This window comes from Thunnus thynnus, chromosome 16 (assembly GCF_963924715.1).
Source record: "Thunnus thynnus chromosome 16, fThuThy2.1, whole genome shotgun sequence".
NCBI lineage: Eukaryota > Metazoa > Chordata > Actinopteri > Scombriformes > Scombridae > Thunnus > Thunnus thynnus.
Window position 1 is genome coordinate 13,715,058 of NC_089532.1, and position 23,414 is coordinate 13,738,471.

The 23,414-nt window shown below is 38.8% G+C and overlaps 2 protein-coding genes across 2 annotated transcripts; one reads left to right on the forward strand and one right to left on the reverse strand.

Moving 5' to 3' along the window:
* Positions 1-13,621: 13,621 nt before the first annotated feature.
* On the forward strand, positions 13,622-17,881 carry LOC137199656 (platelet-activating factor receptor-like). The gene is made up of 3 exons (XM_067614093.1): positions 13,622-13,699; positions 14,132-14,227; positions 15,192-17,881. The coding sequence occupies exons 2-3, from the start codon at positions 14,225-14,227 to the stop codon at positions 16,374-16,376; spliced, it is 1,188 nt and encodes a 395-aa protein (XP_067470194.1). The 5' UTR covers positions 13,622-13,699; positions 14,132-14,224; the 3' UTR covers positions 16,377-17,881.
* Positions 17,367-21,255, reverse strand: LOC137199658 (uncharacterized). Its single transcript, XM_067614097.1, has 6 exons — positions 19,798-21,255; positions 19,633-19,707; positions 18,701-18,982; positions 18,013-18,144; positions 17,898-17,925; positions 17,367-17,771 (listed from the first exon to the last, which is right to left on the reverse strand). The coding sequence occupies exons 1-6, from the start codon at positions 19,841-19,843 to the stop codon at positions 17,651-17,653; spliced, it is 684 nt and encodes a 227-aa protein (XP_067470198.1). The 5' UTR covers positions 19,844-21,255; the 3' UTR covers positions 17,367-17,650.
* Positions 21,256-23,414: the final 2,159 nt, after the last annotated feature.

Below are 23,414 nucleotides of genomic sequence, written 5' to 3' on the forward strand. Positions count from 1 at the left end.
AAGCTGCAAGCAGCGTTGAGCGGGCCCTCACGCCTTTGCGCACGTTGGGCCGCGGCACAGTCGAAGGGCTTCTGTCACAGGCATGTAGATGTGTTCAGACCCGGGCTGTTTTCAGACAGTGCAAGGAGATAAACATCACTTCCTTTGTCCACCATTTTGCCTGCTGCTGGGGCTGCTTAGCTGCAATTTCGTGGGGGGCGCTATTGAGCCAGTTTGCATCACTGATAAAATATTGTCATGTAGGCGTGTTCAGGCCGGGACTCTTATCAAACATGTAAAGTTTGGTGCAGACTGGAGCATGTACAATAAAGTTATAGCAACTTCCTCTGTGAAACATCAAATCTCAAAGGTAATAGAGATGAAAACATGACTTACCTCGATGTCAGTGTGACCATGTAGGAAGAGCCAAGCTCAAGCAGGCTGTTTTTGTAAGCTTGCATGATGACACGTCATCAGGCCATCACAACGCCCAGTAATCGAGCCACCAGTAACACCAATCACATCAATAAAATGGCGTTTTCTGGGACTTTCTGGAAGCTGACGAATCACAAAGCTTGTCTCCATGGCTCTGGGAATCTGCCTGATTGCACTTCATGTCTGTCATACGTTTAAATGTACAGTGCCACAAGTACTTGCTGGACAAAGATGTGTAACTTTAGTTGTCTGTTATCTAACATTGCATGAAGGAGTTAAATATCATTTCCTGTGTCCACTATCTGGTGCTAGAAAACACGCATTAAATAAACATCATGTCGCTGTATATCAACTGTAGAGCACACCTTGAAAATTTCATGTGAATCAGATGATGTTTGTCATATAAGGCTTACTTGCACAGCTGTCATCAAAATTGTGCACTTTGTGGGTTAACACTTTTAACCCAAATGACCTGGTCAAAGTTTGATTGAAATGTGTACTGTCACAGGGCTCTACAGTGCGAGTAAGTTTGTATATAATGTACTGTAAGTATATAGACCTTTCTGCTATGTCCTATAAAACTGAGCTACATTCAACTGTCACACCCATCCCTCGCCTTTCTTCCCTCCTTCTCCCTGTTAGATTGAGAGCAGGATGTCAGAGCAGTCTTCTAGTGGAAATATCTTCATAAATCTCATGACTTTGGCCAAATCTTACGTGAAAAATCACATTTTAGTAAGAATATTCGTCACGAATCCATTGATATAGGTTTGAAAGTGGTCTGACTTATAGTTTAGACGTCAGACACCTCAGTTTGGCACAAAGTCCATGCCCAGAGATTGCCTCCCCATTGGTTTACATTGTAAGGTGCAATGTGGCACTCCAACTTTCAGGGCTTATAAAATCTAAACCTTCTCTCATGTACCATTGGTATTATATCATCTCTCTATATTGTTTTTAACCCCAGTTTACATGACTCTTAGCCATGCTAGTGGCCTTGTTCTAGGGAGGGCTCTGCACGCTGGCTGACACAAGTCTTTGGTCAAAAGTAAAATATGTAGTATGGGTAGACGACCATGAAATGTGTTACTTACATTCCCCAAAGGATGAATCATTTTCAGGATCTTCATTGGGATTATCTCAGGTTGGGCTTGGATTTTTTTTTTTTATGAAAAGGCTGTGTTACAAACAGGGGGCTTGCAGTGTAAAAGACATCGGCAGGGGTGGTCTAATGAAAGATGCTAAGAAGTTGCATTATGATAAATGAAGGATTCAGCCATGACCCATACTAGGAGCTAAAAGTCAGGATATCTTGGCTTGTGTAGCATCATTTCCTTTGCTGACCTTATGAAAATGTGTCTCTCACAAGTCTTTCAGATTTCTGACAGTGGAGTACTAAATTGTTGAAGTAATGCTCAAACCATATAGTCTTTGGCATGACCAATATCTTCCCCTAACCTTAACCAAATAGTTTGGTGTGTCTTCATCCTGCTGATGGGGTTGCAGAATGTGCATATATGGGTTATTTAGGATGCACTGGTAGACAACCATTTTGTTGCTGTTGATGTTGGAGGTTGACAGATCTAATTCCAGTGTAATTTCCATTAAATTCTTACAAACAAATATTCCCCACGGAGAATTATTTTCTCTCGATCTGATTCCAGCGTAATTTCCATTAAATTCTTACGAACAAATATTCCCCACGGAGAGTTATTTTCTCTCGATCTGATTCCAGTGTAATTTCCATTAAATTCTTACGAACAAATATTCCCCACGGAGAATTATTTTCTCTCGATCTGATTTCAGTGTAATTTCCATTAAATTCTTACGAACAAATATTTCCCACTGAGAATTATTTTCTCTCTAATGTTTGCTTCTCAAAGCATGCTTAGATTAATTGTTTGGTCCAGTGTATAAATTTAGAAGCTGTTTTAGCTCTGTGGCTGAGGAGGAAGCCATCTGTCTTGGGAGTACATCTGCCTAAAAAGGACAAGGAATGTATCTGTTAAGAGTTCCTGTTGTGCACATCATGACGCAGCTTGAATTCACTAATAACTAATAATAGTCACTATTCATGCCCTACAAACTCCAAGAGCACTAAACATAGTGCACAAAACAGAAAAGTCTCTACAACTGCTTTGGACTTTGATCTCGAATGTCAGCTAAAATACTCACTTCATCACAAAATGGGCTCAGGAAATGGTATGGATAATGGTTTGGTAATGGGAAAGCATAAGAATAGCAGAGAATAAAACCCTACAGTGCTAGCTGCTCTGTGATGCCCTCAAGTGAATTTTGAAGCAATGATTAAAGACATATGAAATCATCAGCAGTGGAACCATTAAAGCTTCCCTGTAAACATGTCCATTTGAACATAATTAAATCACATTCCAGCAGTGTTGGGAGCTGAGAAATTGAGTTTAGGCTGCTGATGATAATGTATTATGATTCTAGTGCTATGAACAGCCCTGTAGCAGGTCTCTACTGTATATGCTCAACCTCTCATCTTAGTGAATTCACACATCTAGAATTTGCATAGTGCACACTCAGCCAGCCACCCAGGCCTAGATCTGCAAATATCAGCCCCATAAAAGAAGGCGTTCGCCAACCACTGCACCCACTGAAGTTCATCGTTTAATAAAGAGCGCTCTCTGCCTGTGTCTTTTATGTCACCCTTATGGATTTCAGAGGCAAATTCAGTCTGTGATGTTGCTGTCGCTATGAACTAAGCTTACCCAGCATTCTGTACCCTTCCTCTGACCCTGGTTGTGTGGTCATTAAGGAAAAACGGATTGAAGCGGATGAGCCATTGCTATGAGACTGTAGGAAGTGCATGACCTCTATCACAGTAACTGTGCCTTCCTGTGTAACAACATCTGTCAGAAGCATCTGTGGTGGCAACGCTGCTGAGCACTTTGTCAGTGCTGGTTGGTTAAAGGCAGTTGGCTGTTTGTATGTCTCAGCGGTTTCAGACAAGGACGTGCCAAACACATTGTTCAAACCCACAAAACTTTATTTCATTTTTTTCCAAATATAATAAATATGTCAGGCAGAATGTTTGGGAAATGCATATAAAATTATGCACAAGACATCTGGAATATTTCCACATGATGAAATGGTGCAGCCATAAAATATATGAGGTCTTAGGTTTGAAAATTTCACATTTATAGCTTCAGTGAATAGTGCTGTGATCAGTGTGGAATAAGGTGTTTTCCCATCGTATGTAAGGGGAAGAAAGAAAATGTTATTAACTCCTCGTTGATTTTTTTTCATGGGGTCCAAGCTGGCTGCCTCCCTGTTTTGTTATTTGTTTTTTGGAGTTTTTTTTTGTTTGTTTGTTTGTATTTTTGCCTGACATGTTTTAATTAGCTATTGAACTATCTTCTTCTAAGGCTCTGCCGGTTATGGAGAGCAAGGATTTGACCATGTTTCAAGTGCAGGTCCGCCCTGAAGAAAAATGCACAACGTCCCCTGTCACAATGACCATATGAACCTCTGTGACACATTTACTGTATAACTGTGGCCTTCCTGTTATTGTGGAACTGTGTGAGCATGGGATTATTTGAGGGCCAGAGGGACATAATGAGCAGTTCTCCGGAAGGCCCACAAAGTTATTTTAAAACAATGATAGCATTATTAGTGTATATGACTTCCAGCTAAGTGGTTGAAAAATTGAGCTGTTGGATTAATGTGAAAATGTAAAAAGACAAAAAATGTAAAAGACAGTAAGAATTTAAAACAGTTTGAACATTTGAACATTGAGCAGAGGAGGTTGGAAGCCAAAAATGACTTATGTAGATACTTCCCCTGTTTAAATATCAATAGTCATACTTAAAGAGAAAGATATAAACAATGATTGCGTAAACATCAAAGTTTCAAGACTAAGCAGTAATACAAAACTGATAGAAATGTTTACATAGAAGTTTGTTTGCAAGTTTTGGTGCGTTACAGTGAAATCCATGAAGTGTTATAACAATGATAATGTTGACCTTAGTGATGGAAGTAGATTTTTCCAAAAAGATGGTCTTCTGTGTTTTGCTCCAGGACATAGAGCAAAGTAGCCAGAATAGGGAAAGAGAACTGTCATGGAAGGAAAGGTACTCCTCAGTCATCCTATTTAATAAATTATTTTCTTTTCAGTGACTCAGCAAGTAGGATGAAAACTTTTCAACTCAAGAGGCTGTTACTGGCACATTGGTTGATGTAGGGATTCAACCTGTGAAGTTTTGGAAGGTCGTTCTCACCACTAGACTCGTAATTTAAGGCTTGATTTAAAGGTTTGATTCCCACAAACCGCCGGCAGACAGCGGTGTGTTCTATCAGTTTGTCCACTCTGTTATTAAACATCCTTATTGTAATTGATTAAGTTTTCCAGTTCACTGAAACACGGCCTCCTCACCATGTACAGACGGAATGACTCACACTTTTATGCACAAGTAATTGGTCTCTACACTTCTGTTCCAACTTGCCTGCACAGATGGATAGGAATGAGGTGAGAGCAGACCTTCTTTTTCAGCTCTTTTTCAAGGTGCGTTCATGTCTACAAGTGGACTGAAAGAAATCATCTGCAACTCTCTCAGGCATTCCCCAGGGAACAGATTGTCAAATGTATTGTTGACTCGCTTCAGATCTTTAATAGCAGAACAATCTTTAATTGTTGTGTCTGCGCTGCATCTATGGAGACATTTGCCACAGGTATGACCCTCTGGCTGAGTTCAGGCAAAGTTCAGTTAGTTGTTGGGTTGGGCAGCTTTGGTGTTTTGTATTTTTTTCCACAGTAATTTTACAGCTCATGAGAGTATACACAAAACAGCTTGCTTGAAGCTGGTGTTCATAGATGGATACCTAGTATCCAGTACCAGTTTGGACACACTTTCCTATTGTGTATCCAAACTTTTGACTGGTACTGTATGTCAGCTACAGAAATGGATAGTAGATGGACTGAAAAAAGCACCATACAGCACATGTGTGCGTGTGTTTGTTTTTTCAGACTATTTCTCTGTGTTTATTCACTACTGAGCACATCCCAAAATAACAAAGCATTAATCACTTTGCACTAATGCCTTGGTTTACACTTGTTAAGCTAGACATACCTATTTGATGACAGAGAACTGTTGCTGAGAAACTCTTCTAGTTTATAACTGAGTGGCATCACTGAAGCCAACAAAGTTGAAAATTCCTTGCTTTTTAGGGAGAAAAACAGATGTTAACATGTAGGTGGCTGATCCACATTTTTTGCACCTTGCCTACACAGGCTGAAATAATATATCTTTAAAGAAGTTAGAAGAGAAACAATGTGGTTGTATATTTGTATGTGCACTGTGGTTGTATGTGTATCCATGGACTCATGTTGCACAAGATAATGGTTTGAGGTCATCACTAAATCACTGAATTCTCCTGAACTCTGTTTCTGGACTGTTTGTGTTTTGGGGGGTTTTGGTGTTGCTCTGTGTATATTTTGAATGTGCTCTGGGTTACAAATTATTTGTGATAACTGCATCTACCATTTGTGTTTGTTTGTGTAGTGACTGTTTTTCCTATGACATCAGAGGAGTGTTCCATCAACACAGCTAAAGAAAGCTGTGCTTACTTGAAAAAGCCTGGCTAGAATTAACGTCAACTTTCACTTGAGGCTCAAGCCGTTCCACTAATGCAGCTAAGCTGTGTCTAGTCAACGCCAAGTCTAGCCAGACTGGAATAAACTAGCAGTGTGCGCGTGCACGGATTACATAAGCAGCCCACAACAGTCGATTGTCGAAAAGACGATACTATGTCGCAAAAAGAAGAGAAAACTAGAGCGGTGTTCTTCTCTGCAGCAGAACAAACCTGCTGATGAAACTATATGAAGAATATAAAGGAGTTTTCACAAAATAGGGCAAAACTGCTACAATTAAAAAGGTGAAGGAAATGACTTAGCACAAAATTGATGACAGATTAAATGCGCACCTGTAGGCAGCTAGTGATAGCCGAAAGGTTAGAGTGAATTTATCATTAGAAGGTTCATGGTTCAGTCCCTGCATCCGGCTTAATGAGTCTGGGTGGTGAAAGTGAAGAGCAGTGCTTGTTCCTGTTCATGGTTTTATCTTTATTTGTTAGTAAATGAGCATTCAGTAGTATTACCCTTCAGATCAGCGACTGTAGTTATATCATCACTAGGCTAGATGATATTAGATGTATAATTAAAATTATGGTGTAGGCAACTTAAGAGAACCAACTTACCAACATTATCATACTCTTAGACACATTTCTCTTTCACAAAATGTAACAAGCGTCAATGAAACTTAAAAATTAAGTTGCAGTTGGAGATTAAGAAACTGGAGAAGGATGTGAACAGTGGAAACCGCTTAGAGTGGTCACATCTGTCCGGGTCAAATATCACTATAATATCATAACCTTTTCTTTTTCTTTATTTCTCATGCAGAATACCATCTAATTGACATTTGTAGGCTATATTTATTACCCTACACGAATATAGAGTTACCGAATTTTATTGACTGTTTCAAAATACAGTGCAGCTGTTTCAAACGCATTTTTGAAGCAGCAGGTTCTGACTCTGCCAATGACAAGTTCCTTCTTTTCCCTGGCGGCAGAACAGGCGAAGAGAGCGGTGAATTTTGCTTACTATAAGCAGTTAACACTATGGGTACGTCTCAAGTCTCTTATTTTATGGCTCCTCGCTCCTCGCCTGAACCGGAAGTTGTTCCTGATGCGCCGTTTTGACAGGCGTCCCAAGTCTTTGCTCTACTCTGCTCCAAGGAGCGAGGAAACACGAGAGCAGCCTTCACGGAAGTCTTTTACCGGCCGACACGCCCCCTTATTGGATATCAGTTATTGATTGAACGCTGTAGCTGATCAGACTAATCTGATAGGCCTACATCACTGCAGTTTCATACCGAAGTGGAGACAGATTATAGATTCAATTTAAGTGTATCATTCCCAAGTTTTATGTTTTATGTGTTTTCTGATTCATCATAGTTAAAAATCTGTTAATTGTCGGTCTGATCAACAAAAGAACCATAAACAACTTTCTTCAGTTATAAGAAAGATTTTTTTCATGATGTTATTTCCTCCATTAAACTGTTTCTTGCTGACAGACAGACTCTTCCTGACTTTAATTTGATCCATAATAATAGTTCAAAACATTTATATTTTACGTATCATTACGTATCATTTCCATTCAGTCACATGTGAGGCTGAAAATTCCTGAGCGTCGGGCTTGATATGACTTAACTCATTTCCATTTGCCCTGAAACATTTAGCCAAATACATATTTTCCAGTGTTCAGGAGACACCCTGATCATATTCTGGGTTACTGAATGATGAATTCACTATCAGGATTATCAAAAAATACAGATACAAATAATCAATAAATAGTATAAACGCATTCTGCGAGTAGAAATGGTTCCTGTGCGTCTGATCAGGACACAGTATAAATACAGAATGCAGGTTTTTATTTAGGTGTTTGTTAAACAGGTAACAGCCTGCAGAGAGAAAACAGCTGCTCTAGCGGTGATAACTGTAAACCTTTATTAGTATTAGCACAGCGCACATGTGTGGAGACACACACTATATCAGAAGTTTCTAAGCCGACTGACAGCTGATCCAGCTGTGATCAGCTGTCGCCGTCATCAGAAACGGACGTCGCTTCACATGACGCTTCAGAGGAGAGGACGTCTCATGTCTCTTAAAACAGATTTCCTCGTTTCCTCTCTCCTCGCTTGGTTTCCTCGCGTCTCTCCTTGCATCCACGGTGGGAGGGACTAAGACGCAAGGAAAAGACGCAAGTGAGGGAAACGTGGATGCAATTTAAGAGTCTTGGGATGCACCCTGTATAAATTTAAACACAGCAGAAGGTCATGGTTTGGACTTAATTAGGGACCGAGCCCAAAAGGCAAAGGACTACTGTAAAACAGTGAATGAATAAATAAATGACTACAATTTAATGCTGGCACACTTTTATTTCTTAAATTATAAATGCTAAGCTTTTAAATAAAAGGATCCAGTCCAATACAAGAGTGACCACGAATAAAACAGGGATTTACTTAAGTATTTTTGTAAAAGTCCCTCACAGTTCTTCTATTTTATGTTTTCTGAACACAGACAAGTGATGTTAGTGCGAAAAGACACTTGATGGAACCATCTTTTGAGAGTCTGTTTCCGTCTGTCGGACATTCTTTGACATGCAGCTGAGTTAAGCTTGACCATAAGCCTGCCACGGAGCAGGCTAGTTCTGCTGACTAAGTTACCATGGTTACTGGGCTGGGACTCATATAAGTCCCAGTGATGGAATGGAACTCCCACTAAAATTAGCGAGGCTTATCAAAATAAGCCAGGCCATCCCCTCAGCCAGCTTGATGAAACACCCCCAGGGATCATGTTTTCTTCAGTTTTAATCTCTGCCTTGCTTTGGTTTTATTCTTGGCAGTTTGTAACCTTGTGTTTCTCACGTGTTGCCGTGATTCTGCTCAGGCTGTTTTCCCCTGCACATCTGTTCAGTGTTTAGTCCCATTAGCCTTGACCTGTTAGTTGCCTACCACACCCTCATTGTCTTCATTGTTAATCAATCCTGGGCTTTCCCTCCTTTTCCAGTGCCTGCCCCACTCCAGCTGTGTCTTGATCTGTGATTAGTTAGGGCCTGAGACCCAAAGGGGCGAGGACCCTCTTGTATCTGTTCTGTTTCTTTCTTTCTTTCTTTCTTCTTTCTTTATTAATCCGCCACTTCAACCCTAAATTTGACCCCCTAAACATGCTCAAAAACTCAGCAAATTTGGCATGCACATCAGGTCTGGTGAAAAATTTGATAAAATGTAAAAATTATCCCCCAAAGTGCCAAAATGTGTTCTATAGCGCCACCTATGTCACTAAAATGGCCGCCACGGCCCGTAGGAATGTCTTAGAGAGATTGAACCAAAACTCAATTATTCGTTTCAACAAGACATACAAATCATACACGACACCCCTGACCTAAATCCAACAGGAAGTCCACAATTCGCCCATGAAAGTATGACTTTGTGCCAATTTTGGACTTTGAATAAACGCTATCTCCTCCCAGGGCATTAATGGTATCGGCTTCAAACATGACTTATCACACTGTGCTGAACAAAAGTTATTAAAAACTTTGTAATAACTCAAAGATTTTATAACTCTTAGATTTTGTAAGCCCCGAAAGTTGGAGTGCCACATTGCACCTTACAATGTAAACCAATGGGGGGGCAATCTCTTGGCATGGACTTTGTGCCAAACTGGGGCATCTGATGTCTAAACTATAAGCCAGACCACTTTCAAACCTGTATCAATGGATTTGTGATGAAAATTCCTACTAAAATGTGATTTTTAATGTAAGATTTGGCCAAAGTCATGGGATTTATGAAGATATTTCCACTAGAAGGCTGCTCTGAAATCCTGCTCTCAATCTGACAGGGAGAAAGAGGGAAGGAAGGCGAAGGATGGATGTGACAGTTGAATGTAGCTCAGTTTTATAGGATATAGCAGAAAGGTCTATATACTTACAGTACATTATATACAAACTTTGTATGAAATTTGGGGTTATTATCATTTATTTTACAATAATTGTAGGTCTTATATGTATAGTCAGTAGTGGGGATGACCTATGAGGGGAAGGGAAAAAATGAAGTGAGGGTGACTATTAAATGATAAAGTGCAGTAGAAAAATAAATCATAACTAAATTTTGTAGCTCTGTACTGCAGTTTTTCCTTTATCAGGACCCGAGCACCTAGCGGTTCGCTCACACTCTCCCTTCAAATATATTAGTATTTTTCTGTGTCCAGCTGCAGTTACTTATTGTTTCTACACATCTGACAGCAGTGTTTCTGAGGGAGTACATGTGCTCACAAATGAAAAATTTTGGAGCACACATAGAAATTCAGGAGCACAATGAAAAGTGTTCAAGTAACAGTTTATTAAAGAAAACAATTCATTACATACATATTTAAACTGTTTGTGTGTGTGTATATAAATCAAAATTTATGTTGTCTTTAGGGATGCATGATTTTGGCAAAAATCATAATCACGATTATTTTTCCTCAATATTGAGATCATTTTTATTAAACATGATTGGTTTTTGACTCTCATTTTGCTGATTGGTTATAGTGATATAGCACATATTTTTCCCACTTGTCTGAGGACACTATTACACCTGCAACCATATATTGCACTAATGGTCAAGAAAGACAATATATGAGGGGAGAACTCAGGAAGACTAGAGTTTTTGGGCTCAGCATTATAACTTTAATGAACATGCCAAGTGGGTGGAGCAGCAGTGTTTTTGTCTTTTTGTGTTTATTATACGGACAGGATTAATGTGTTGGATTTAATTTTTGGTCCACAGTACGAGGCGTAGGATGACTATAATGTACCTAATATGCTGGTTGCCAACTGCTGTTATAAACCAAAAAGATGAGAAGAAAAGGTATTTTCAAACAGAGTGATACATCCTGTCAGCCTGAAAGTTGTAGTTCCACATCGCACCTTACAATGTAAACCAATGGGGAGGCAATCTCTGGGCATGGACTTTGTGTCAAACAAATGGTCCTGACGTCTAAACTATAAGTCTGACCACTTTCAAACCTTTATCAATGGATTTGCGATGAAAATTACTACTAAAATGTGATTTTTGATGTAAGATTTGGCCAACATCATGAGATTTATGAGGATATTTCACAAGAAGAGTACTCGAAAATCCTGCTCTCCATCTGAGAGGTAGAAGGAGGGAAGAAGGGGGGGGGGGGATAAAGTCAGACCTGTCAGCCCAGGTCTGACATCATCTACATGCTTGTGACAGAAGCCCTTGGACTGTGCCACGACTCGAAGAGTAAAACTTGCATAATTTTGATGACACAGGGGTGAGCAAGACAGACATGTCTCGCCCTGCAGAAAATTGTCATCCTCACACCATTGAGACTTGATGTTTCGCCATGACAGAGGAAATTACCATAACTTTATTGTACAAACTCCGGTCGCACCAAACTTTACATGTTTGTAAAGTCAGACCTGTCAGCCCAGGTCTGGCAACATCTACATGCCCGTGACAGAGGCCCTTGGACTGCACCGCGCCCCGACGTGTGCAAGGGTGCGAAGACCCAATCAACACTGCTTGCAGCTTTAATTCTGATGGAAATTGGGTTTTATGTGGTCTGTATTAAGAACGATGAAGGCATGCTAATGATGTTCTACGGGAATTAAACATCAGTCAAATCTGTATTTGCATCATCATTCGGACTAATCAGCCCCAATCATGACTCACTCTGAGGAGGTAGAAACTTATTTAATCAGACGTCTAATATACAGCCTGTATATTAATTAGAGGTGTTATTTATATGTTTAATAATTATGAACTTAACCCTTACATACTGTTCATATTCTGACCCTTCACAGTATGGGCCTGGTTCAGGCTTCATAATTAGTCTCTACACCAAATTTTGAATAAAAAAATGATTAACATTCATAAATACGGTATCAGTTGTTAAGAAATAAATGATCCTTCATTAATCTTTCAGAAAGCAGGAAGAGTGCTTATTTAGGTTTGTTTATGGAGAGACACATTCACAGTTTCACTATACTGTGGTCTCATGTTACCTGAAACAGGAGAACATAACAGCAACATCATAATTTCAATGAATTTGATTGAATTTGAAGAATGCAACAACATTTTTGAATCGGTGGGTTTCATTATAACCATGAAATTTACCAATCAACACTGCTAGCATTGATATATGATAAAATCCACATGCACTCTTTTTCTATCAAACTGCACAATCAGTATAGTCGTGTAGGTCCTGGAGTTATCTGCAGAATATTTCCGCTGCCATCCTCCCTGCAGACATGTTACTGAAGATAACATACCCACCTGAACTTTGTTGTTTTCCTGGGAATTGATGTATTTATTTTTCCTTATTAAGACATGTTTGTAGGTGCAGATGCTGCAACAATGTCAAGGCACCTTGTGACCCTATGTACCTATGTACATCATATATGATGATGCCTATGTATTTTGTTCATTTTGTTTCATCACATGTTTCATGATATAAACACTGTATTTAAAAAAAAAAAAAGGATTGTTTGGTCTGGAGTACTGTGATCGCCATCTTGTGGAGTTTGTTTTTCCCTGCTGCTTGCTGACAAGCAGCTGAGTTACAAGAAATGCCTGTTTTCTCTTTGACGCTTGCCTGAAGAATCTTGTAGGATCTTGTAGATTGAAAAGTTGCCTTGAAAAGAGAAAAAGAGAATTGAACTATTTATTTGGAGCCTAACAATGTGTAAACCTTTCTCCTTTGTGCTCTGCAGTAACATTTCTTTTGTCTTGAACCTGAAAATATTTGCCTGGATGTGCGCACACTTGGTCCCTCTTCTAATGTTTCATGATTCCCCCATGACACCTCAAAAGTCTACAGGAGCACAGATATGCCAATCTATAGTTTCTCTGGTTTGTTTCTTTGAATAAATACAGGTCAAATTTGACCCAGAACACCCTCTATGTACAAAGATTTATACCAGCAGCACAAATATATATATATTTGGGAAATATTTCTATTTTTGTATATTGACAAATGGCAAAGTTGGTGTTATGTTGTGATAAATTTATCATCTTCTACAAGGGACCTAATGTCTTTAATACTCAGAGGCGAGTTTAAATGGATCAATCTAAACTCTTAACTCATTATAATACCTCAAAGTTTTGTGACATTAAAATTAAGTTTGACTATTATAATAAGTTTCAAGACAAATTCTTGAAGAAACTGATCTTCCTTTCTGAAATGTAGCCCAGCTGATTTTTGAGATGGTTGTTTGACTTGTTGCATTTTTAGAGTGTGTTTTTTTCTTTATTTAATTGGGTACATCACATTGAGATAAGAGCTCATTTTCGAGGGAAAGCTGCATGTAAAAGAATACAAGATAAGAACAAGAATATAAAAATATGGTGAAAAACAGGGCATGAAATAAAAAAATAAGAGTGACGTACATAAGTGTATAATTTATATTTCTATGGACAAGGGTATAGAGACCAGCTGAAAAACACCGAGATTACCTGAGTGTTAGCATCTCTCAGGAACAAACACAGGAAAATATGGAGGTGAATATGTTGCTCCATGTTGGGTTTTCCTAAGACTGAAATAAGCACACCCACAACTCTTTCGTATTGAACTTTGAAGCACTCCTTCCGCAGAAACACACATATGCACAAACACACACGCCTAGTCAGTCAGTTGTACTTAACAGTCGATGAGTTCACATCCTGAGAGAGAGAGAAGGAGAGGAAGCAGTCTGGTAAGTTGCCAGCCTGTAATTTAAGATTCCATTTTTGTTGCTTTTATGCTTTACAAAAGTGAGAAATGTAAAGACAGACAATATGAAAGAAAGTTTGTTTTCACTGATGTATTGAACAAATGAAATGAGGCAGACTGTGGTGTCTTTAAACTCACCAATGAGCTGCCACCTGAATATCACGGACTGATTGATTAATTAGAGGATGCAGCACGTGTACATTTGAGAGTAATGCGGAGTACCGAAAAATAGACTGATTACTTGTGATTACTTCTACTTTACTTTTTACTTTTTGCCATTTAGAGATTTTCAAACTTTTTATTCTTGCTTTCATTATTTGATAGAACTTACAAATTTACAAACTTTACTTTGTTTTCCCTTTCCTTTGTCATGTGATGTGATTTTGACTTTTACTACTTTAATAATTTGTCACAGTTTGCCTGTCCTCTGGAATATCTACTGGACGGATCAATTTGAGATACGTGCCTGCTTAAGATTTACAACATAGTTCTTCAGAAAGAAGAAACCATGGTAAGATCCTCGCTTCCTTTTTTGTGGTGTTGCTTCACTTCCTCTGACATCTGTTTATCACATGCCACGTTTGTGGACCATATAACCACAGCTGGCATATAGCCATTATTTATCTGATATCACCATAACATATTTGAAAGAAGAAGTAACATTTTTATTTTGATGTTTTCTTATTAATATTTAATTGAGACATGATTGGGCACTTTTCAGCTTTAATTCAAGGTGACAGACTAAATGATCAATAATCAATTCAATCAATAGTCATTCATCAGGTATTTTACCAGTGTCAAAGGGGAAAACTTAAACATTTTCAGCAGTATTAAAACAAAGACCTGCCTTCATGGTTGGGGGATCAGATTTTTATCATGCGTGGGTGTGTGAGTTTGTCACCTTGAGTCTAACAGGTTTACTGGAATTTAACAGTTTTGCATGACGCACCTACATATCACATTTCCTTCACAAGATCAAGTGATAGCTGAACTTTTGACCCAGTTTGCTACTAGTCTATGTTTTGGTTCTGAGACAACTTTGATTTTCAGTCTTTTCTCGATATAACGTTCCCATACCTGGATTGTAAATGTTGTGTGATTGGATGAAAATTGTGAGATCATTATTCATCTAGCATCATACCTGCTCTTCATCTTTACAATGTTAGTGGTAGTGGTAAAACCTTAATGATTAACAGATTTAAACTTTTTGTGTTCACTCATAGCACTTTTTTTTTTTGCAGGATTCTGTGAGAGTTCTTTTTTTTTTAGAACTTCTTCTCTTCTTCTTTTTTCCTGAATGGCTTTATAATAAAAGAGAATTAAATTCATGAAGAGCAATTCCCTGAATTTCCTTCTCAAAACACACACTTTCAGACAGAACCACCCTAAACCACTGGTATTGATCTAAACATGAAACTATTTAAGCCTCATTTGGACTTGAACCACTGACATGTTTTCTGTTTTATTTTCCACAGACGGGAATTCTGGCTTCAAGCACAGAACCAAATTACATGGCAGGAAGGCCTGAATTGAATTCTTCAGCTGGTAATGACTCAGGCTTCCTGGACTCTGAGTTTCGTTATCAACTCTTCCCAGCCGCCTATGGTATCATCTTCATCCTGGGTCTCTTCGCTAACCTCTACGTGCTGTTTGTCCTGCGCTGCCTGCGTGAGGCCAAGGCCATGGGTGAAATCCGCATCTACATGACCAACTTGACCGTTGCTGATCTCCTGTTTGTGTGTGCACTTCCATTCTGGATTGGCTATTATAGTCGCCACGGTAACTGGATCTACAAAGACTTCATGTGCCGGCTGACTGGCTCGTTGTTCTTCATCAACACCTACTGCTCCGTCCTCTTCCTTTCAGCCATTAGCGTCAACAGATACTGGGCAGTCACCAAGCCTCTGGACGCAGCCTCTTCGGACCACAGGCGCCGTGGGATCATCGTGTCCGTTGTCATCTGGGCAGTGACCATAGCAATGGCTATTCCATATCTGGTTTCTCCGGGGACCAACGAAGATGGGAATGTCACTCGCTGTTTTGAGGGGTACCAGAATCAAACTGATTTTGCAAAGAAAATAGTGGCTTCCACTCATTTCACGATAATTGGAGTGTTTTTAGTAGTTTTTTTTCTTGTCGTAGTGTGCAATCTCCTTATCGCCCGAGCCTTACTTTCTCAAAAGGCTCCTCAGTCAGAAATGGGGTCTGCAAAAATTCAATCCAGAAAGTCCCACAGGACCGTATCATTCTTGTCTAAAAAACCCAGGGGTTTGAAACGGAGGGCTCTGCAGATGTTGGTGGCAGTCGTGGGGGTGTTTGTTCTGTGCTTCCTGCCTCACCATATCATTCAAGGCTTCTGGACACTGGCAGTGTTGCAGATCAGAGAGGGCTGGGGTCACGTGGACTGGGACCAGAACACTCTGCAGGTGCTCAACGACGCACATCAGATCACCCTGGTTCTTATGGGCCTCAACTGCATTTTGGATCCTGTGGTTTATTATTTTTCCACAAGGAGGTTTAGGAGGTTCATTATGGCTCACATGATAAAGTTCACAAAGGGAGACAGGTGCTCACACACGGTCACGTCACAGATCTCCATGGACAGCAGGAATCAGAGCCAGAGACGACAGAGCGAGCACCAAGGGCCTGAGTTGGATTAATTCAAACAGATTTATATACATATGTATATATCTGTTACATGTGTGTGAAATAATTTATCCCTCATGTTGCCACTGATTGAAGATGACAGGACATGTATATTTCATTTTAGTGTTGATGTCATTTAGCGCCAGTGTATCTACACCCTCTTTTAAGAAAGTTGTCTCACGCACTGTCTTGATGCTTAAACTCTGCTTACTGTTGGAGCTACAGTTTGAGTTGCACCCATCCCTCTGCTCTTCCTGTGTGAAGTACAGGCAGAAAAGCAGAAGTTTTGCAAACTGACGTTCATAAGCAAAACATTTATGACTGAAAATCCTGCAGAAGGACACTTTATCAGTTTGTGAAATTAACTGATGCGACATGAAACAATTGTGAAATTAAGCATAATACACATATATACACCTAGTCACCTCTTTTTGGGTGTTCAGGGTATAGATTACACACCCTTCCCCTTGGTGGGTGTCCCTGACATTATATCAGTAACATGTGGAGACAGAGCTGTCTCCCATAAGAGAAGTTAGGTTTTTTTTGTGCCTCGACAAGTTATATCCGTTATTGTGAAACCAGGGAACAGAAGTAACAATGCTTGAGCTATGTTTCCCCTCTGGCATCTGATATTGTGACATTAAGGGAGATGTGGTGGTAAAAAGGAGTCACTGTGACAAAAAAAAGCCAATGCTTATTGTCATTTAGCTATCTAATACTGTATTTTGAATATACTTTGAGATTACCTGCTTTTGCAAAACAGGTTTATGTTTATGTCTTTTTAATCCAGTTGAGCAGCTTTGTTTATATTGCTTTGTGCTTTAAAGTGTCATTTTATTTAGCATTAGTTTCTCTTACTCTTTTTTTATATATTTTTTTGTGTTTAATTTGTCATACAGTGATGGTTAAAGACAATTAAAAAGTCAGTTTTTGACACGTTGACAGGCATTTATGTACCCATCTGTGTGCACAGTACACACATACCATCAATGAGACAAAGAAACTTATAGCAAAGCATAGGTTTTATTAAACACAGAGAAGGAAGGGCTTTTTACTGTTTGGTGAGGACAACATAATGAACCAATAACTGCAGATCTGTAGGTTGAACTACATTAAATAACTTAGCAGTGAAATGAGATTAAAACAAGTATAGTTCACACATTTAGGTAATCTTCACACTATCAAGCTGTATATAGCAAACCTCATTTAGCAAGTCATGCTACTATCTGTATGATCTTTTTGTCACCTTTCCTCTTTTTGTTGCACATTTCCACCTTGTCACGGATGCTCATGACAGACTTGCATACACATTGTCTCCAGTCATTTTGGCAGGGTCCAGATCAGAGTAGGCTTGGTTGGTGTTCACGTAATTCATGTACACGTCTCCGTCAGTCTGTGGCAAACATCCTCTGGTATGCAAAAAAAATGTAGTTGTTAATATATACAGCCTTCTGACTCAACTGTCTCACAATGTGTCAACAAAATGCTAACCTAATAAAAATATACTGTAAATTTTTATTCCAGTAGAGACTTACTTTGGTGGTTTCTCAGCTCCAGATAAACCTTTAAGTAAATAAAGAAACTAAAATGACCCACAGGACATTTGCTTAAAATCTGACTTGACAAGAAATGCTCTTTTGTGTCCTTTACCTTTTGCTGCTGTGTTGGAGGCAGTCAGCATGCCACTAAATCTTTGCCAGCTCAGCCAAAACAGAATGGCGAGGTTGATGATCAAAGCCAGGAGAGAAAGGATGAAGGCAGCTATTCCTAATTTCTCCCCCACTATTTGAAGTTGGAGAAACGGCACAGAATTGCAGGTGAAAGGCTGATACGGCAGATACATTTGGTATTGGTGTCTATGTGACTGATAAGTACTGTAACAAGAAATTGACAAGAAATTCCAAAAATATGGGTGAGGTAACTTAGACACAGTGTTTCCATACTTTGTCCACCAGAGAGCAACCAGAGTTTATTTTTCAAATGTAAAATTTTCTGTGAAATTCTTTCCTAAAAACTTAAGAGATCCTTCTCAAAAATGTTTGTTCATGTTAAAAAAAGAATTTTGTCTGGTATATCAATTTTTTTAGACTAGCAAATATGATGACAGATATCTCAAAAAGTCAGTTTTGCTATAGTTTTTTTCCTAACACTTTCTCAAAGGACGTTAAGTAATTGTTGGCAATCAATTCTCATGACGCACTGAAGACATTCATAATAAAAATTTCTCATTACATCATTATTGTCCACATTAATGTTGAATCCAGTGTGATTCATCAGCACAAAAAAAGGAAGTTGTGACATTTAAAGATTTCACATTCATTCAAAACAGACCACCAACCTGTTGCACGTATGGAGATGATGTAGACGTTGTGGGTAGGGCTCATGCTCGTCTGAGATAAGCGGCTCTCAGCATGGCAGCGGTACAACCCACTCTGCTCTGGCTCAGTTAGGGTCAGATCCCTACCGGTGGCCACTTGCTGCCAGGTCTGATTTTCCAGTCGTTGCCAGGACCAACTGACGGAGGCCGGCATGGTGAAAGCACTGCACTGCATGGTGACTCTTTGACCTTCTGCAACTGGGTAGTCTGGTGTGGCTACCAGCTGCAGAGGAGATAGGTTTTCTGGAGAGGAGGAGGGAGATGAAGGTGAGATGAAAGACAGAAGAGAGGATGATGGATGGAGGACAGAGAGAGAGTAGAGATAAAACAGTTACAGATGTTTTGAAAAAAAGATTTTGGTATTGCTAGACATTTTGAGCCATGCTTGTGGCATGGCATGGATGGTGGGTTTGTTGGTCAGTCAAGCAACCTGCTCACTTTGTTGATCCTCTAATTTTTTTCTCTAGCGCCACCGTGAGGTTGACATTTGTGCTTTTTAGTGATAGTTCCCTATTGGATGGATGACTCTGGTGATCCAGCACCACCATAAAGTTTGTAATTTGGCACAAACATTCATTTCCCTCACAGGAAGAACTGTAATGATGTTTGATGACCCCTTATTTTCTCATTTTAAAGCCTTTCCTGTAATTTGTGTTAAGTGCTTGTTAGCATGCTAACGCCATAAACTACACTTTTTGGTCACCAAGGTGACAAAAACGAACATCATACCTGCTTAACATCTGCATAGTATTTTCATTGAGAGCATGTTGGCATTAGCATTAGCATTTAGCTCAAAGCACTGCTGTGCAGACTTTTAGTCTTGTTCCTAATACTGGTACTTTCATTTGATTTGATTGGAATAGTTAAAGATAAAGATAAAGAATATGTTTTACCTTCCACAGTCACTGCAGTTGTTTCCAGGTAAGTATATAATATACTTACCTGTTCCTGTGTAGTCAGGAAACTAACTGTAAAGACAGACAGAATAATAATATCAGCACATTTGAAACCTATATTTTGGATTCTGTTATTGCATTCACTTATAAAAATATTCTTACCTGTGCTCTCACAGAAAAAGAACAGGAGAAAAGAGAAAAGCAGCATGTTGTTTTGAGATGACTGAAAAGCAAATGACACAGTCGCTTCAGGCGAACAGGTACAAGAATGAATCAGGGGTTCAAAGCACAAGTGAAAATAGAGGAAGTATGGTACTGGGAAACTGAAAAGAAGGGAAGTTTCCTACCCAATATCAAATAGAACAACTGAAGCATAGAATAATAATAAATACCATTTTACAATTTTCACACAGGGTAAGCAGCAGTAAGCAATGATTTCACCTCACATAACTTGTTACTGGAAATGGTGGCTTAAAGTAATGGCATGAAAACAATAGGAAAGGTGCCCAATGTGTTGAAATAGGAGAACACAAATACAAATGCAAATTAGCACAAAGAGAATCATAATTAAACCTAATCTCACCCATGAAAGCCTTTAATTTGTAAATTTTAAATCTGTCAATCCATTTATGACCTGCAGGAAAAACAGTTAACCAGACTCCATAGAACTTTTAATGGTTTTTTAAATTTCAGAGCCGGCGGGCAAGTCTATCAGACACTCGCCACACTTGGTTTCAAACGTTTCATATCTCCAACATTGGTCACCTTCAGGCTCAGGCAATGATGACAGCTAAGATTGCTGCTGTTGGACAGTTTGACACCAGACCTCTCACCTCAGGCGAACACTCACTGGTTGCTAGAGTCAACCTGACAAGTCAGGAGAAGCAAGTGAACCAATTTTACACTCTGCAAAAAGCACAGAAATTAAAGATCAATATGTCAGGCCTTATGTGCATATAAAACATAGGAATGACACAATAACAGGAACACATATATAATCTCATGGAATCTAATATAAAAATGTGAGAAAGATTATAATATGTTGAGACTAAATCACATAAATAAGTTTCTAATTTGTAGATTGGTCATGTTGAACTGCATTACATTGTCAGATGTTCCTGTTATTTTGTCCCCTCTTACATGCAAAAGTCACCTGCCATAAGAATCATGGTGAGCTGTAGAACTGACCTCTGCGACATTGGCTCATGTGGTTATTGTTGTACACACTGTTTTAGTACATGGTATGTAGACACATAGATCTTGCTCTTTTGTCTTTATCATAGGGGAAGTGGTTTCTCTAGCTTCATGAAACTGTTGCTAAAACAACCTGCCTATCACAAAACAGGGTAGACAGGGAACACCTTCATATTATACAATGATAATAAGTATTCAGATTTTACAGTTCAATTAGCCTCAAGTAAAAATTGTACTCTATTTCACCTTGACATGTGGTGGAGAGGAAGTTGCATCAAATTGAAATACTTTAGTAAAGTTAGTTTGTTAGTAAGTTATTTACTTATTGTGTCATGCATCAATAAAAACATAATTTTACAAGTGTCCAGCCCACATGGACTTACAAGACACCAAAATACATTTGCAGTGGTGAAAAATTTGTCAAAAACTGAGCAAAACTTCTTATAATTACATTGAAAACAAAGAACTGTCTCTTCTGTACTATTCTCTGAACTTTACTGTGTTTCAGGAAGAGTTTCACTTCCTGAAACACAGTAAAGTTCTTTCACATTTGACTTAAGTGTTGTACTTCAGTAGATGTTCTAGTTTCATTCTGCTGTCATTGCTCAGTTTAGAACTCTCAAGTCTCAGCGCAGCAAGTATTAATACTTTATTGGTCATACTTTATCATTTCTTAATGGTGAGCTGCAGGAATTCATAATACATCCTGCACGCATTAAATCGTCACGAGTTAAATCAAATTGTCACAATCATGAGTCATGCATTAGTTGTGCATTACTTAAACATGCATCGTGTTTTTTTTCTTTTCTTCTGAGGCCCATTTCATAATCATGCCAAGTATGTGAAGTATGCCATGTTAAACAATGATTCTTCGTTGTTATGCCCCTTTCTTAACAACACAAATCAGAATTAATATCTGAAGTACGTCTTTATCACCATGCACGATCTAAAGACGGAAATGACTCATTTTCATCATACCAATATCAAGAAATTAGCATTAGACATGATGATGAAATGATAGGAAATTGCATAAGACTACACAAAAAATCACATTAATTACATTGATTGAAGCGTGGATGTTGATTGTTTTGGGCAATATTTTTAGTAATACGTTGAACTTATGCAAATATATTCTGGCTTTTCAGTAAAGCAAATTTTTGCTGATATCATCTGCACCCATATTTCCTGAAATATGATTTTTTTTTTCTTTTCTCTTGCAGTAGAAGAAATAGACAGTGTTTCTCCACATGCCCTGTGGCCATCTGTGACTTCCTCTTAATGAAGTTGTGTACACCGGAGGGGACAGAGGAACCTCTCTCTCTCTCTCTCTGAGAGAAAGATAAATGGTGATACTGTATAATTATCTGTGTCTGTCCTCATGTGTGTGTGTGTATAATGTGTGCATGTGAGTGTATGCATGTGTGTCTTTCCCCCCCAAGTCATTATTCTTCATTATTCTTCTATTATTCATTACTCATTCATTATTCTGCCTGTACTGCGGGCTGCAGTCATGCCTGTTGGTTCCCACCACAGATACTGTGGCCCTCCTGCTAATAGTTGACAGTAGAATAATGGGATAAAGTTTGTGTGATGCGTGTGTATACACAAATGTGATATCGTTCCAGATGTCGATGTTTGCCTTTACCTACTTGGACGGATGCAAATAATATAGTTCATGTTATACTTTATTGACTGCCTTTGTGAATGTTGACTTTGTTGATCACTAGGGGGCAGCATCTGCTTGATGGCTACAGAAGCTGGTTTATGACCAGACAATGAGGAGTGTGAATCCTTAGAGAAGCTGGAAAAAACAAAGAAATGGTCTCGTCTCCACTGATAAGCTCCGACGATTATTTTTTGAAAGTTTTCCTTTTCCAAATAAAGAGAAGAATAAGTTTGTTAGAGCAAAAAGTAAATTCATTGGAAAGTCCTTTTATTAACTAACTGAGAGTCCAAACACCAATCAACAGTGCAGGCCAACCATCTCGTGCATTTTCACTGGTGTATTTAAAAAAAGACGAAATAAATAACTAAAAATAAGCAGATGTTTTTAGATTAATGATGAATATTTTAAAGATCCCCCTCGAGACATATTTAAAGACGTATAAAAATCCTCTTCTTGGAATAATTAATTGTGTCTGACATGTTTTTCCACAAAAAAAGGTTGAGTTGTCAAAATCCTTAAAATGACATCTTCTCCTTCTCCCTCATTAAAAAATCAGAATCTAAGAATATGGAAATATTTTCAACTTCAAACATGCAGACAGGACATCTCCTACTTCACTGTAAATCCATTCTTAGTGTATGTGCACTGGAGGTTTCAAGTTTACACATCACACACCTTTGTAAGTTGCCTACTGGCCCTCGACTGCCTCCAAACTAGTTGTGATGTCACAAACCATTGTTCGTAGATACATGCCTTTAACTCAGATTTAAGGTGAGCACAGACAAACTTTCTCATTTCAGCAGATGAATGTGAAAACAGCCTTCTAGTGTGAAACTCTGCACATACATCATTCTGCACAGTGAAGCTTGAATATCTAACTGAGAGAACAAGAAGCGAAACACATTTTTGACTGGAGGGG

Excerpts from the sequence above, each read along its gene's own strand:
- LOC137199658 (XM_067614097.1), bottom strand. The coding sequence starts at position 19,843 with ATGCTGCTTTTCTCTTTTCTCCTGTTCTTTTTCTGTGAGAGCACAG. Across the intron at positions 18,145-18,700 it reads CATCTCCATACGTGCAACAG|TGGGGGAGAAATTAGGAATA; the intron begins GTTGGTGGTCTG and ends AACTTCAAATAG. Across the intron at positions 17,926-18,012 it reads CTCCAACACAGCAGCAAAAG|GTTTATCTGGAGCTGAGAAA; the intron begins GTAAAGGACACA and ends ATTTACTTAAAG.